This window comes from Protopterus annectens, chromosome 6.part0 (genome assembly GCF_019279795.1).
Source record: "Protopterus annectens isolate FY-2018-M chromosome 6.part0, PAN1.0, whole genome shotgun sequence".
NCBI lineage: Eukaryota > Metazoa > Chordata > Ceratodontiformes > Protopteridae > Protopterus > Protopterus annectens.
In genome coordinates this window covers 429,462,933-429,476,195 of record NC_056737.1, presented here as the reverse complement: position 1 = coordinate 429,476,195, position 13,263 = coordinate 429,462,933, and the positions used below count along the sequence as shown (strand labels likewise).

General features: G+C 37.4%; 1 protein-coding gene across 1 annotated transcript in view; it reads left to right on the top strand.

Moving 5' to 3' along the window:
• The window catches only part of SPTBN5 (spectrin beta, non-erythrocytic 5), a 1,783,454-nt gene that overhangs the window by 375,312 nt on the left and 1,394,879 nt on the right, over nt 1-13,263 (top strand). Inside the window, exon 14 of the mRNA XM_044073536.1 lies at nt 1,896-2,108. Coding sequence (XP_043929471.1) covers nt 1,896-2,108 — 213 coding nt within the window. The remainder of the gene's footprint in view (nt 1-1,895; nt 2,109-13,263) is intronic.

Sequence of the window (13,263 nt, the reverse complement as noted above, 5' to 3'; positions counted from 1 at the left end):
GTGTGTGGGTGATTTAATTGATCCAGGCCCCTGGTAGACAAGTGATTATGATTTTCTCCTTATTCAGCCTGATGAGTGGAACATGTGTATGTCTCACAATGGTGTCTCCTATAATTAAAACCCTTCTGCATTTAGCAAGATACTGCATAAAGACAATACTGAACAATGTGGCCTAATCTGACATAAAAAGTACTGAATTGTTAATGTTTTAAATGGACAGCATTTTCAGACTTGTTTGGGTCTCACACGAAAGAGTCCCAGGCCTCCCCAGTCCTCCCCATGGAGACTATCTTCTTCATTTCAGAAACACCGGTCTATGCTATATTTCCCAAGAATGTGTAATTAAATATGTAAAGCAGGGAATACATTTTCAAACAAGTGATTTGTGGGACATCTAGTAGTATGCCAGTTGTATAGCTCTGTCTTATTCACTGGCCCACTTGTATGTAGCCTTTTTATTTAATTTATACTTCTTATTTCCCAGATGTATCCTGTTTGATGTTGTAAGATGTATACAGAACTGGAATGCTAACTACAAGGAAAAATGTTCAGCTTTCTATTCACTGAATTTACATTGTTTACAGTTACGCAAATCAATGTGAATGTGAAAGTTAGAGTGACCTTGAGCTAGACAAAATGCTACATCTGGTGAGAGGAGGCCCATCCGCATCAGCAGTACGATTAATGACATCAGGTGTTAGGCAGATTGGCATCTGAGACTTTGCCAAACTATTAGTCCCTTGTCTTTTACTCATAATGCTCTTCAAAATAACTGCTCTCTGTATCTGTTTTACCATGCATCAAAGCAAAAACATCAGAGAAATTACTCCAAGATATGTTTCAATAAATGTCAAATTTTGTGAGAAAACTGTAAACAATTATTATTAATTTAGTTAATTTTTACTTATTTTTGTCTTTTCATGATTGCAGTAAACCTTCAGGTCAGAACATTTAATTTTTTTGTCTTTTTTCTTGACAGTTTTACTCTTCTGAACTGGCCTTGATGTTTGGTGTACTTCTCACCTTATCCTTATTGTGCTAAAATTCATATTCATCTGCTATTTTGTTCTTATTTTTATTTGTGAGGTTTACCAGTTAATGTCTCCAAAGTTCAATTTTCTATTATTTAAAAGTGTTTTCTTGAAATGGAGGACAACGCTCTTTGCATGGGTGAAGAGCTTTTCTCTGCTGCTTGTAATATTTGCAAATCATTTGCTCCTACTACTATTACAGATACAAAGAACAAATTTAAGTTGACTAGACTGGAACAAAGCTGTACACCTGCTCCTGATGGAGCTTTGACCTGTACCGTCAGTAGATAACATGTCTACCATTTGTGGCTGCAATTTATGTTTAGGCTGTTAGTTTGGAAGCTCTTCTTAAAAGACAGTGAAATCTGTGAAGCACTGATCTGGTACCCCAACCTACAACTTCAACACCCTGTAGGAAAAAGTAAAAGATTAGGAATTAGGATAATTGTTTAGAATGTCGGATCCTGGCCAATGTTAATGTAGCAAAACTTAGCAACAATTAAATAAAATTCTCTTTCCAGAGGAAAAAAACAATCCAGTTAAGGGTTTAAGCAGATCTTCATTCAATGAATGCCCATCCATCATTGAATAAAGATTTGCTTAAACCCTTAACTTTATTTATTTTTGCTATGTTAGCTGTGGACAGGATCCAACATTCTGAACAGTTATCCTTATTCCTAATCTGGAAATACTTCTAGTGACTGGCTCATTTCATCAACTAATTGTCTTTCTTTCTTTCCTTTTTTCTTTTCTTTCTTAATTCCTTCTCTGTAGATAAAGTAAAGGAGAATATTGGTCATCAGTGTATTTCTTTAAAAGTTTTTTTCTTTTTCATATGGCTGAAATCTCTTTTTGTCTGATCAGGTAACTACTGAACGAGTGACAAAAAATGAAGTCCAGGAAAGCATGCTTCCCAAGATTAGCAAACCACGGAGAAGTCGTTCAATGCGTCGTGGTACCCTTGAAATCCAGTACACAGGTCAGTCTGGGGCAGATCCGGATCTTGACTCAGAAAACATCAGAAATACTCAAAAATCCATTGACTCAGCCTATGACAACCTCCAGAAATTAGCTAAGGTAAGTATTGCTCAGAAAAGGATTTATATTGATTTACAATTCAGTGACTTCTGCAGAATGAAGCAGTAATACTGAAGGCTTGGAAGTGCAGATGTCTACGGTATATAATCCATACAGCAGATTTTAGATAAACTTACATTTTTGCTTACAAAGGGGATATCTTTGAATACAATGTTAGTTAAAGGCTACACAGCTATACTGACACCTTGAACTGTACCTGTATTTTATTTTATAGAGTGAAACATGCATTTATTAATGGCATATCAGCTATCATATTACTCTGGCTTTTCTGTCCTATCATCTTTAAGATCACTGTGTTAGCTCTGCTGTGTAGCTATTCTTATCATGGCATTAAAAATGTCCCACTTACTTTCTAAATAAATAGTACTATTTTGTCTTGATTTTTTTGTCTTTTAACTTTGAATTATACAAATCTAGTCCTCAAATACTTATAGCACTGACAATGTTAGTAAGAGCAAGGCATTGCAGTGTTTGATGACTAGAAATATGCATATGTACATGTTCAGCACTCAAATGTTGTAAATCTAATACCAAGCAAAACTGAACAATGGATGTATTATTTATTTATTTATTTATTTATTTTATTACATTTGTTTACCGGGTTATGTCTGACTGGGCCAGAAGCCCATTTTCAGCAGAGACCTGGGGAGAAAAGCTCCAGATATACAGTTAACAGTTACAGACTAAATAATACTAAAACATAATTAAACAAGTTAACAAAATTGCAGGAAAATACTGTTAGTGAACTAGTGTTTCTGTAATACTATGACTATAGGCATAAGTCTGAGCCATTTTCACAGTGTAAGGAAACTTGCAATATTAATTACTATAAAAGATGAGTATAGCAGGAGGTACACAGAATACATGGATATACTGTATATATGTATTGTATATAATGATTGTAATACCTTCCTTAGGGGAAGCATGCAGGAATTACTCCTTGCTGGCCCATGCATTTAATCTGTTGGACTTTGCCATTTGGGCAAAACTGTAGTTAGGTCATCTGTGAGTTCCACAAACTAGCACCCCCGTCAACTAAATTTAGAGGCAAAAAAAAGTCTTATCAAAGATGAACACACGCACACACACACACACACACACACACACACACACACACACACACACAAAATAACTTGTATATACGTGGGTTCCATTGGTTTGGTCAACAGGGAGTTAGGTAGTTAGGTTGACATCTGTTTAATCAATTGCACTTGGTTGACTATACAGATAGTCGACAGGTGTGTTAGGTCGGCATTCCCTAGGTAGGTGAATATTCCCTCCAACCAAGGATTATAGAAGTATATGTAATTATCTGGTATTGTGGGGGCAATTTTTTTTAAAGTAATATCTGCATGTGCTGAGAAGCAACCTTGGTGCATGTGTACCAGGAAGTCGATGTTTCTGTTTTCGATGTAGAGTGGTTTATCTTCAGGATATTGATATTTCTGTTTGTTGACCAACTAAAATCATGTATATATATATATATATATATATATATATATATATATCTACACATATATGCATGTGCATGTATATACAATATATACAGTGTATATATATATATATATATATATATATATATATATATATATATATATTTATTTATTGGCATTTATTTACTGGGAAAGTCCACTGGGCCAGGATAGCCCATTTTCAGTGGAGGCCTGGGGAGAAAAGCTCCAACAAAGAGGTACAAATTATATAAGGTTCCAAGAAATTGCAATAAATGAGTACAAAATATTTGATTAAAACTTATACCACATAATAACGTACACAGAATAATATACAAAATTCAAAGTTTACACAGGAATTAAATAACATGATCTGTGCTGCGAAAGTTTGATGGTAGAGTAAAGAGAATTTACAATGAAGGAGTGAGTCTTAAACAGAGCAAGCGCTCAGAAACAAAGGAATGTGACATTGTGTTTGCTGGACGGAATATGTAGCGTTGTGAATGTTGGAAAGGGGAGGGAAGAAAAGAGAAGTATGAGAGAAAGAAAGGGAGCTAGAACAGGATAAGAGAATGAAAATGACAGTGAATAGAAAGGGGAGAGCGAAGAGAGGGAGGTAAGGAGGAAGAATGGGGAGGAGGAGGGTTTTGGTTAGTTACAGAAGCAGAGAGAGGAGGGGATGGAGGGCAGTGATGAAAGGGAAGTGGAGAAAGGGGAGAGGAGAAGATGTTAAGTTCCAGGGATCTGTGGGTAGAGTTATGTGATGTCAGCTTTCATAACATAATTACATAATGACTTGGAGAGAAGGTGGTTATGTAGAGCAATTTTAAATTTGGCGGGTTATTGTTGTAGACAGACAGAGGGAAGGAGTTTATTCCAGATCTTGGCAACATTCCAGGAATGCAAGAATTTGCATGCCAATAGTTTTGGTTTATGAGTTTGGAGAAGAAATTGGTGTTCAGATCGTAGAGTTCTAACTGTGTTGTAAAGGGTGAGGAGGGAGCTGAGTGCAGGGCAGTCATGAGGCTTGTAAATCAGTTTATGAGTGGTAGTGAGCTGCAGGAGGAGTAGATAGTGTGGAAGTTCTAACCATTATAATTATTTTAGGGCAATACAATGGTGTGTAGAGTGGCAGCTATTAGTAGCAAACTTAGCAATCTTGTTATAGCAAGATATATATATATATATATATATATATATATATATATATGTATATATATATATATATATATATATATATATACACACACACACACACACACACACACACACACACACACACACACACACACACACACACACACACACACATATTAATATATAGTTTACTATTAGAAGATAGATGCTACTTTTACCAAAATTGGTAATGCTGAATTTACAACACTGAAACTCATATCGCCAAAACAAGAAACATCATAAAATACCAAATCCCAAAAGTCCCCACCACTCTGGACCCAGAAAAAAGTGTTAACATGATTCCCCAAGGAGGGCAAGTCTGAGAGTTTGGCATTCTATGTTTCAGTTTTTGGACAGAAATTATGCAATTCTGAACATTCAAACCCGCTAAAGTGTCGGCTCTTACCAGTGCAATCCATCTATATTCACAATATTTTGTTTTTGTCTTTATATCTCCACCTGTGAAATTACTAACAGGTGCTGCGGTAGCGTTGTCGCCTCATAGCAAGACGTTATCCCGTTGGATTCTCAGCTAGAGCGTCTTCTGTGTGGAGGCATACGTGAATGGGGCATGCCTTCGTTGAAGGTTGTGCGTCAGGGCTGGTAACCCGGTACGTAAAAATCCACTACCAATCATTAGCGGACCGGAGTTCCGCTGTGGTGACCCCTAACCGGGAAAAGCCGAAAGACACAAACAAAACACTGTAACACTGTAAAACAGCAAACATAAACGTATGTCTCATTGTTACAAAGCTGGTGCTTATATAGTTCTGAAAAACTGACACAACAAAGTGTAAGGCATGCACAAAACTACATTGTATCGTATTACTTTAAGAGTTGCACAGTTCAATTGAATCGATTAAACTGATGAGATCAAATAACCTAATGTCTGTATTTAAATGGCTGTAGTATTCATATGATTTTTAAAACCTGAGAAGTAGTGTTATATTATTTTTTTTTTTTACTTTTATAATACATTTATTTCTGTGGTTCTAAGCTGGTTCTTTCCTTTGTGCACTGTTTTATTTTGTTCCTGGCTCATTTAGCCTGCTGGAGCTACCATTTGTTGCATTACAGAAGCCCACAGTGGACGCGCAGCACTTTAACCTGTTGATGTGGCCATGTGAAGACCTGAGCATGAAATCATTTTGGAGGGGGAAAAAAAACAACTTTTCCAACCGTTTTGATTAGGGGGCATACCTGAAAAGTGGATTACATGGATCCTCAGAAGATATAGACTCTGGTGAGGAAAGTCTACCTGTTTTAAAAGAAACTTGTAAGCAAGCCAAAATGACAGTAAAACATAAAATACCATGCCAGTATTACTAGGGAATGATTCAAAAGAGGGCAAATCTGGTCTGGAGACAATAGCCTAACTGAGGATTTGATGGATTTGAGCATTGCTCCCTTGAGATTTAAGAAAGCCCAGTGGGAACATTGTAGTTAAAAAGAGATCATAAACAAGATAGAGGCTATGGATGGAATTGCTGTGTTATTAGATCAGTCACTCCCTTTTCCAATTTTGATGCAAATAATGAGGCCATTTACAGGTTTGACAAGATAGGGGAAAAGGTGATTAATTCTATAAGAATACCTCCTAGCCTTCCAAACCAATGTTTAACTTGCCCCATATCTATACACTAACTTTCTTTTTATGGAAAAAGAAGATGCCAAAGTTCTATGAATGTTATTTCTGCCTGATTTTTTTCTGCCACACAAAGGTATTGTTCTTACCTGTCCTCCAGTTCTGGCAATTGCTCCACACTTTTTTACTCCCCCTTAGAAATACAGGAAAGAAAAAAGAGGTTAGGAATGCAGTGATGGGACATTTTAGATATGTTTATGGAGTTTGTGAGCAAAGTTGTAATGGTTGTATTACATTGAGGGCATTCCTTCTTGGTAACAAACTGTTAGCCCTTGTTCTCACAGTAGAGAACAAAATTCTTGCAACATGGCAACAGTTCTGTGAAATAATTAAGAAAGTGGTGGAAATAAACTCTGAAGTCATGGAGCCTGACAAAAGGAAACCCAGATGGGATCGTGATATCAGTGTATTAAAATGATGGAACCAGATGGGACTATCATGTCAGTGTATTAAAATAATGACATGTCAGTATATTAAAACCATGGGACCAGATGGGTGTATCATTTCAATGTGTTAAATCCATGGAACCAGATGGGCATATCATGTGAGTGTGTTAAAACCAGGGAACTGGATGGATGTATTATGCCAATGTTTTAAAATCCTGGAACCAGATGGGTGTATCACGCCAGTGAAGTAAAACCATGGAACTAGATGAGCATATCATGTCAATGTATTAAAACTATGGCAACAGATGAGTGTAACATGTCAATGTATTAAAACCATGGAACCAGATGGGAGTATCATGTCAATGTATTAAAGAAGTGGAACCAAATGGGTGTATTATGTCAGTGTATTAAAGCTATGATGCAAGATGGATGTATCATGTCAGTGTATTAAAGCCATGGAACCAGATGGGCATATAATGTCAGTGTATTAAAACCATGGAACCAGATGGGTGTATCATGTCAGTGTATTAAACCATGGAACCAGATGGGTGTATAATGGCAATGTATTGTTACAGAACCAAAAAAAAAGTCAGGTTGTAACCTTAAAGACTATACCTGGGCTGTGACTGTACATGGTCTGTTGTGATCAGTGTACTAACCTGGTTAAACAAACCAACTCACTAAATAAGATAGAAGTGCAGCTGTACACTAAAGCATATTAAACACAACATTAACACAGGGTTAACACTCCATTCCCAATGGACTGGAATAAAATAGGCATCTACAGTGAGAATTACAAGTCTCACCTACTAAAGGTATGGGCTGTGCTGTATTCAGTTAGGGAAGTGGATTTGATGGCTGCATACATTAGTGTTATAGGTCGTATGCTGAACTGGGGAAATGGACATTTATGTAGCCCTGTAGAAAGTTTAAGCAGGTTATTAAAATTTGGCTGCTGAGGGGGACCCATGTTGATAGCAATCTCTCATTTGACAACCACGTGGCCAAAGTGGTTAGAAAAACATTTTATATAGCCCACCTAATCATGAAGGGATTCTCATCTAGATCAGGAGAGGTCATCGTGCCTCTTTACTCATCCCTCATCAGGCCCATAATTGAGTACAATGCCCCTTTTGGGATGTACCTTACCAGACACCTGCAGCAACTGGAAAGACCCCAAAAGTACCTCACCAAGAGGATCAAAGGGCTCAAACAGATGCCATATGCTGCCCGGTTAAAGAAACTCCAGCTCTACTCAGTGGCATACCGCCTGTTCAGAGGCGATCTGTTCCTGACGTATAAAGCCATGTCCAACCCGGAATTAATGGACATGCTGCACCTCAGAAAATCCAAATCCCATCGAGCTACGTGCCCGAGAGACTTGAACCTCAGCACTGAAATAAATAGGACATGCTGGAGGGACTGATTCATAACCCAGAGGCTCCCTTCACTCTGGAATAAAATCCCAGTCCAGGTTAGGCAGAGTCCCTCATTGACTCTCTTCAAGAGGAATCTTGATGAGTGGATGGGAGATCGTAGGTTTACCCCGGGTATCACTTCTGTGTCACTGTTAGACAGAGGCACAGTATACTAACCTCGAAAAAGGGCATAGCAAAATAAATTTAAAATGGGTGGCGAAAGCCAAACACATTCTGGCTAGGCTTATAAATGCCCTAGGGCAGATAGCCTAGTATGAACCTATGAACCTATGAACCTATGAATATGATTTTAGAAGACCATAAATTGCTGTGCTGTGCTGTATGAAAGCAAACAGTTTGTGCAAAGAAAAAGCCTGCAATTCTTGGGCATAAAATTGGGAATATTGTTTAGTTTAGTTTTGGAAGATTACTACTAGGAGATTTCTGGTATCTGGGTACTGGCAGAGAAAGCCTACAAACTAAGACTACATTTTTAACTGTTCCCTGTCAAGTAAGACTGTTCTTTAGCTATTGGATAAAGATATACATCAAATTCAGTACAAGTTATCTCCTTTACAAAGTGTTTGTGTGAAACTAAGAAAACTACACTGATGTTACAATGAGCTGTTTAGTTGCAGCAGAGTAAAACTAGGTGTGTTCTCTTTCTGTCCTTGAGATTAAAGGGGGAGCACCAGTTTGTGCACCAGTGGTTTATAGATTAATTATTTTTCTGTATCCAGAAGCTCTTAGCAGGACATTCTATTCCTCATAAATTTTAAACTGTGCAAAGAAGCTGTTTTGTATTTGGTCTGTGTCAGAACATCAACTTGCTGTACGTTCATAACATCAAGCCCATACTATTGAAGCACCACAATGTCGGTGTCCCAGAAAGTCTAACGTTGGAATATTGCAGACTTACTTATTTTGGGGGGGGGCACTCACCCATGTGGGTGGCTGAACTCCCACACCGCTGCTAATTATATATACCAATTCCAAGATTGCAATAAAACTGAAAAAGGGCAAAACCCCAGTATCAGTTGTACTGTGATCTCGCACAACCACCTACTTGATTCTATGTTCAGATATGCAGTTTTCTGGGACGTTGATGTTGTAATCTTTAGTTTGATGTTATGAACATCGATATTTTGGTATGTCAATGTTCTAATGCAGATCAATTTTGTTTTATCATTTACTGCTGATGTGAGGCATGTCTTCTTGTGGGTTGAATCAGTTTTTTATTTTTTTAAGTTTAAGCTGAATAAAAAGTCAGCCTTCTTGTTAATATTCCACCATCTATTCAAAATGTATCTAAATAAGAAGTGTATGTATAAGTTAAATAAATAACATGAGAGTGAGCAGCCCTGTATAACTCAAGTTGTTAAAAATGCAAGTTGACTTTACCACATTAATGGATAAAGAAAGGGATTAGAATACAATGTTTTAAAGTAACTTATTTTCAAAGGAAAACTGCATTTTTAAAGCAGTGTAAATGAAAATATATCTGCCAAATGCTTTAGAGGCAACGACTGAAAATAAAAATCAACCAGTAAGCAACCTGAAATTTAACAAAGACTGCATGGTTTCCTTTTTGTTTTAAGGTCAATGCATAACATTGAAAATCTGATTAAAATGGTAAAATTGCATGGTAAACCTGTTTCTTTCACTGTGCCAGTGCGCAAGCAAAAATGTTTTGATCCAGATTAATCAACACTATCTTTCTGTAGTTTGAGGGATTAGAAATATTAATGTGCAGGTTAGGGATTAATATTGTTTTGATTGGCTCAAACATAAACCACTAAATCCTTCAATTTGATTGATAACTAAACCTTAGACAGTTTTGTCTTATGTAGTTTATAGAAATTTGTAATATAATGATCAACGCCAGGAGATGTATCTGATCTGAGTTTAGTTATAGTTTAAAAATATCTAACTGCAGCTGTTAATGTATTGTAGAATTATTGTACCAGCATGGAAGAACTTCATTTAATAACTATAGATAATTTCAATATAAAATAAAATTACTGGATGGTTTAAAGTAAGTTGAAAAAACACTTTCTACATTGACAAGAAAGATGGTTAACTATTAAGTATTTTTCTTATTAGTTACCAAACATGCTGTTGTTTATATTTATTGTGCTTTTCATGTTGACATGTCCTCCTTGTACATCTGTTTTTTTAAATTGGTTTATATGCTTTGACGGATTGGTTGTATCTTATGTTTTATGAAAACTTTTATTAATATTTTTCTAAAAATAAAATTGGCAATTTTTTTATGTATTATACACATAATTTCTCCTTTGTCATTGAGATTAGCCATGATTCAGCAGTTTGCATTTGCATGATTATGCCATTTTAATATGTTTCTGATCTGGGTGGAGTCCTTATATACCACTTGTGATTCTAATATTATGCAATTGGGAATGATGACCGAGAGCAAATCTAGTATCCTGTTTTGTGTGTGTGTGTGTGTGTGTGTGTGTGTGTGTGTGTGTGTGTGTAAGAAGGGGGGTACAGATTAGTACGGATGCATAAAATATTTCAGGTAACAAAAATGACTAGAAAGTTACAAGTTGAGTGGAGATGTTTATAAAGTATTTTGACTTACATAGCATATCTGCAGTGTTAGAAGCTTCACAGGTAGCACACTTGTCTTTGATGCTGAAAGATCAGAGATCTGTGGGTTCTTTTCCCACTCTAGGTGCATAGAAGCAGTATTATTGGCCTAGCAGGTAGCACACTTGCTTTTGATGCTGGAGGATCAGATGATTGTGGATTCTTTTCCCATAGTGCATGCTTAGATTTATTTTCTAAAACTGACACTGCAGTGCAGCATGGGGGGGTACTGCACTCCTGAGTGCACAATTATTCAGATGAGATAGTCAACTGGGGTACCATCTGCCTGAGATAGTGTAGATCAGGTGGATGGAAAACATACCATAGGGTATGGTAACATTTATCTTAAAAAAGCATGCACTATAAATCCAAATAAAAGAAGTATTCAAGTAAGAGTCGTGAAACGAGATAAGAAAAAAAAAACAAGTATATTTGAAGTACAAGAAAAGGGAAAAGATATGATTATGAGCATGTCACAATTATTTAGTCTGTCCAACCTTTTTACTATAACCAAAACTTTTGTTTCTGTAGCATTGGCACATTGTCAAATTTGAAAACCAAGTATGCTCACCTAACCCTTCTCTCTGTAATCTATAGCCACCCTCTACTCCTCTAATCTATACCAACATACCTTTCCATTTTTACTATTCCTGTACTTACTAACCATCACTCTGTGCATTTTTTCTCTCCCATCTACACCCCTCCCCGTTATCTCTCTTTTCCTTACTTTTCTTCCTAATTCTAACATAGCCTACATTAACAACTTTTTTCTCCCATTTTTTTCATTGGTTCCTTCCTGTATCGGCTTCTGCCAAAACACTAAATTGACCATATTTTACCTGTATGGGATTTACCTGCTGTGCACAGCAACAAGAGTCCTGACTATGCTGCCTGAAAACCTCTAATTCTTGATGTATGTAAGCTGAAAATACTGACTCTCCATTAGTATTACTGTCCCAGCTCATTGCACATCACCACCCCTGCTTTTCAACTTCTCTCCCCTTTGTCTCCTAGCCTATACTTTCAGCCTGTATGTACACTTCCTGCACTGCTGCTATCATATATCTGATGACTAATCAGAATTTCATCCTTCATTCATATAAAACACCCCCCTATATAATCCATATTCTTAACCCCATTCAACTTTCTCTCCTCAGTCTCCCCTCCTTTTATCATGCTGCTATCAGTGCTTTCTCTCCCTTCCTACCTTTACTCCTTGCCCTTAGTTAGATGTAGACCTTGTTCCACACCATAGCCTGGTTTCTTTTCTTTTTTCTTAGATGTTTCCCCACCAACCATCTCTTTACTTACTGCACTGTAACCTACCTGATTGTTTCTGACACCTTTCTCCATCTGAGCCAACCTGCTCCATTCGCCCTTACTATGCTCAGGCTCAGTCCACTGCCCTACCCTACCCCAATTCCCATCCATCCCCTCTTTCCTTGAATTTATACTCTACCACACCCCTTCCTTCATTGCAGACTTATCATCTACCACTTCCTCTCCATAACCACTCCCCCCTCTGAAATTAAGCACACTCTACAACACACTACCTCCACACCCTCCAACCCACCCTATCCATTACTCCAGTGCCCTCTCACCTTACAATGTTCCACTTCAATATCCACCTCCATGTAACTCTTCCACTGCTTATGCTTCTCACAGTCTCTACCTTTATCATATACAACTGTCTTACCCTAGTATATCTCCTACAGCCTTAATCAACTTAACTTATAAAGACAACATCCACTCCTTCAGCATCTCCTCATCTCTCTATAACTTCTCCAATATTTGTCTTCTTAAATATAACATACTTCAGTGTACCTCCCTCTACTTTAAACCTAAGTTTAAGCCCATCACTTTCTACCTGCTCCATGCACTCCTTAATATACCCACAATTACTTACTTCTCTCCCATGATATCCACCTCAACCCTGGCCCCAGTTCCACATCTGCACATGCTACTCACAAAACCTCAGCCTCCACCCCCCCCTCACTCCAACCCCCCTTTATCCTCCCTCCCAGTCCTGCCACTTCCTACCCAAAAAGCATCTATATCTACTTTCTGAATGCCCAAAGCATTGCCAACAAAACCTCAGAACTACACACCTGGATTGCCCATAACTCCCCACATATTCTTACCCTATCTGAAACTTGGCTAAAACCTTCTATCCCTAATAGTGCACTTTTACCACCTGGTTATAACATCTTCCACTCTGACAGAATCCCAAAGAAAGGTGGAGACATTGCCATCCTCTATTCTAGTCAACGTAATCTCCCACCCCTTACCATCCCTGTTCCAAATTTCTATTCTGCCGAAATACTTATTCTGAACTGCCACATAAATTCACACAAGAAATTTGCCATAGCCTCTATATACATCCCACCAGGTAATAATATCTCCACTTGAGTATATTCTGTCTTGATTCTCCTTCAATATAACTAA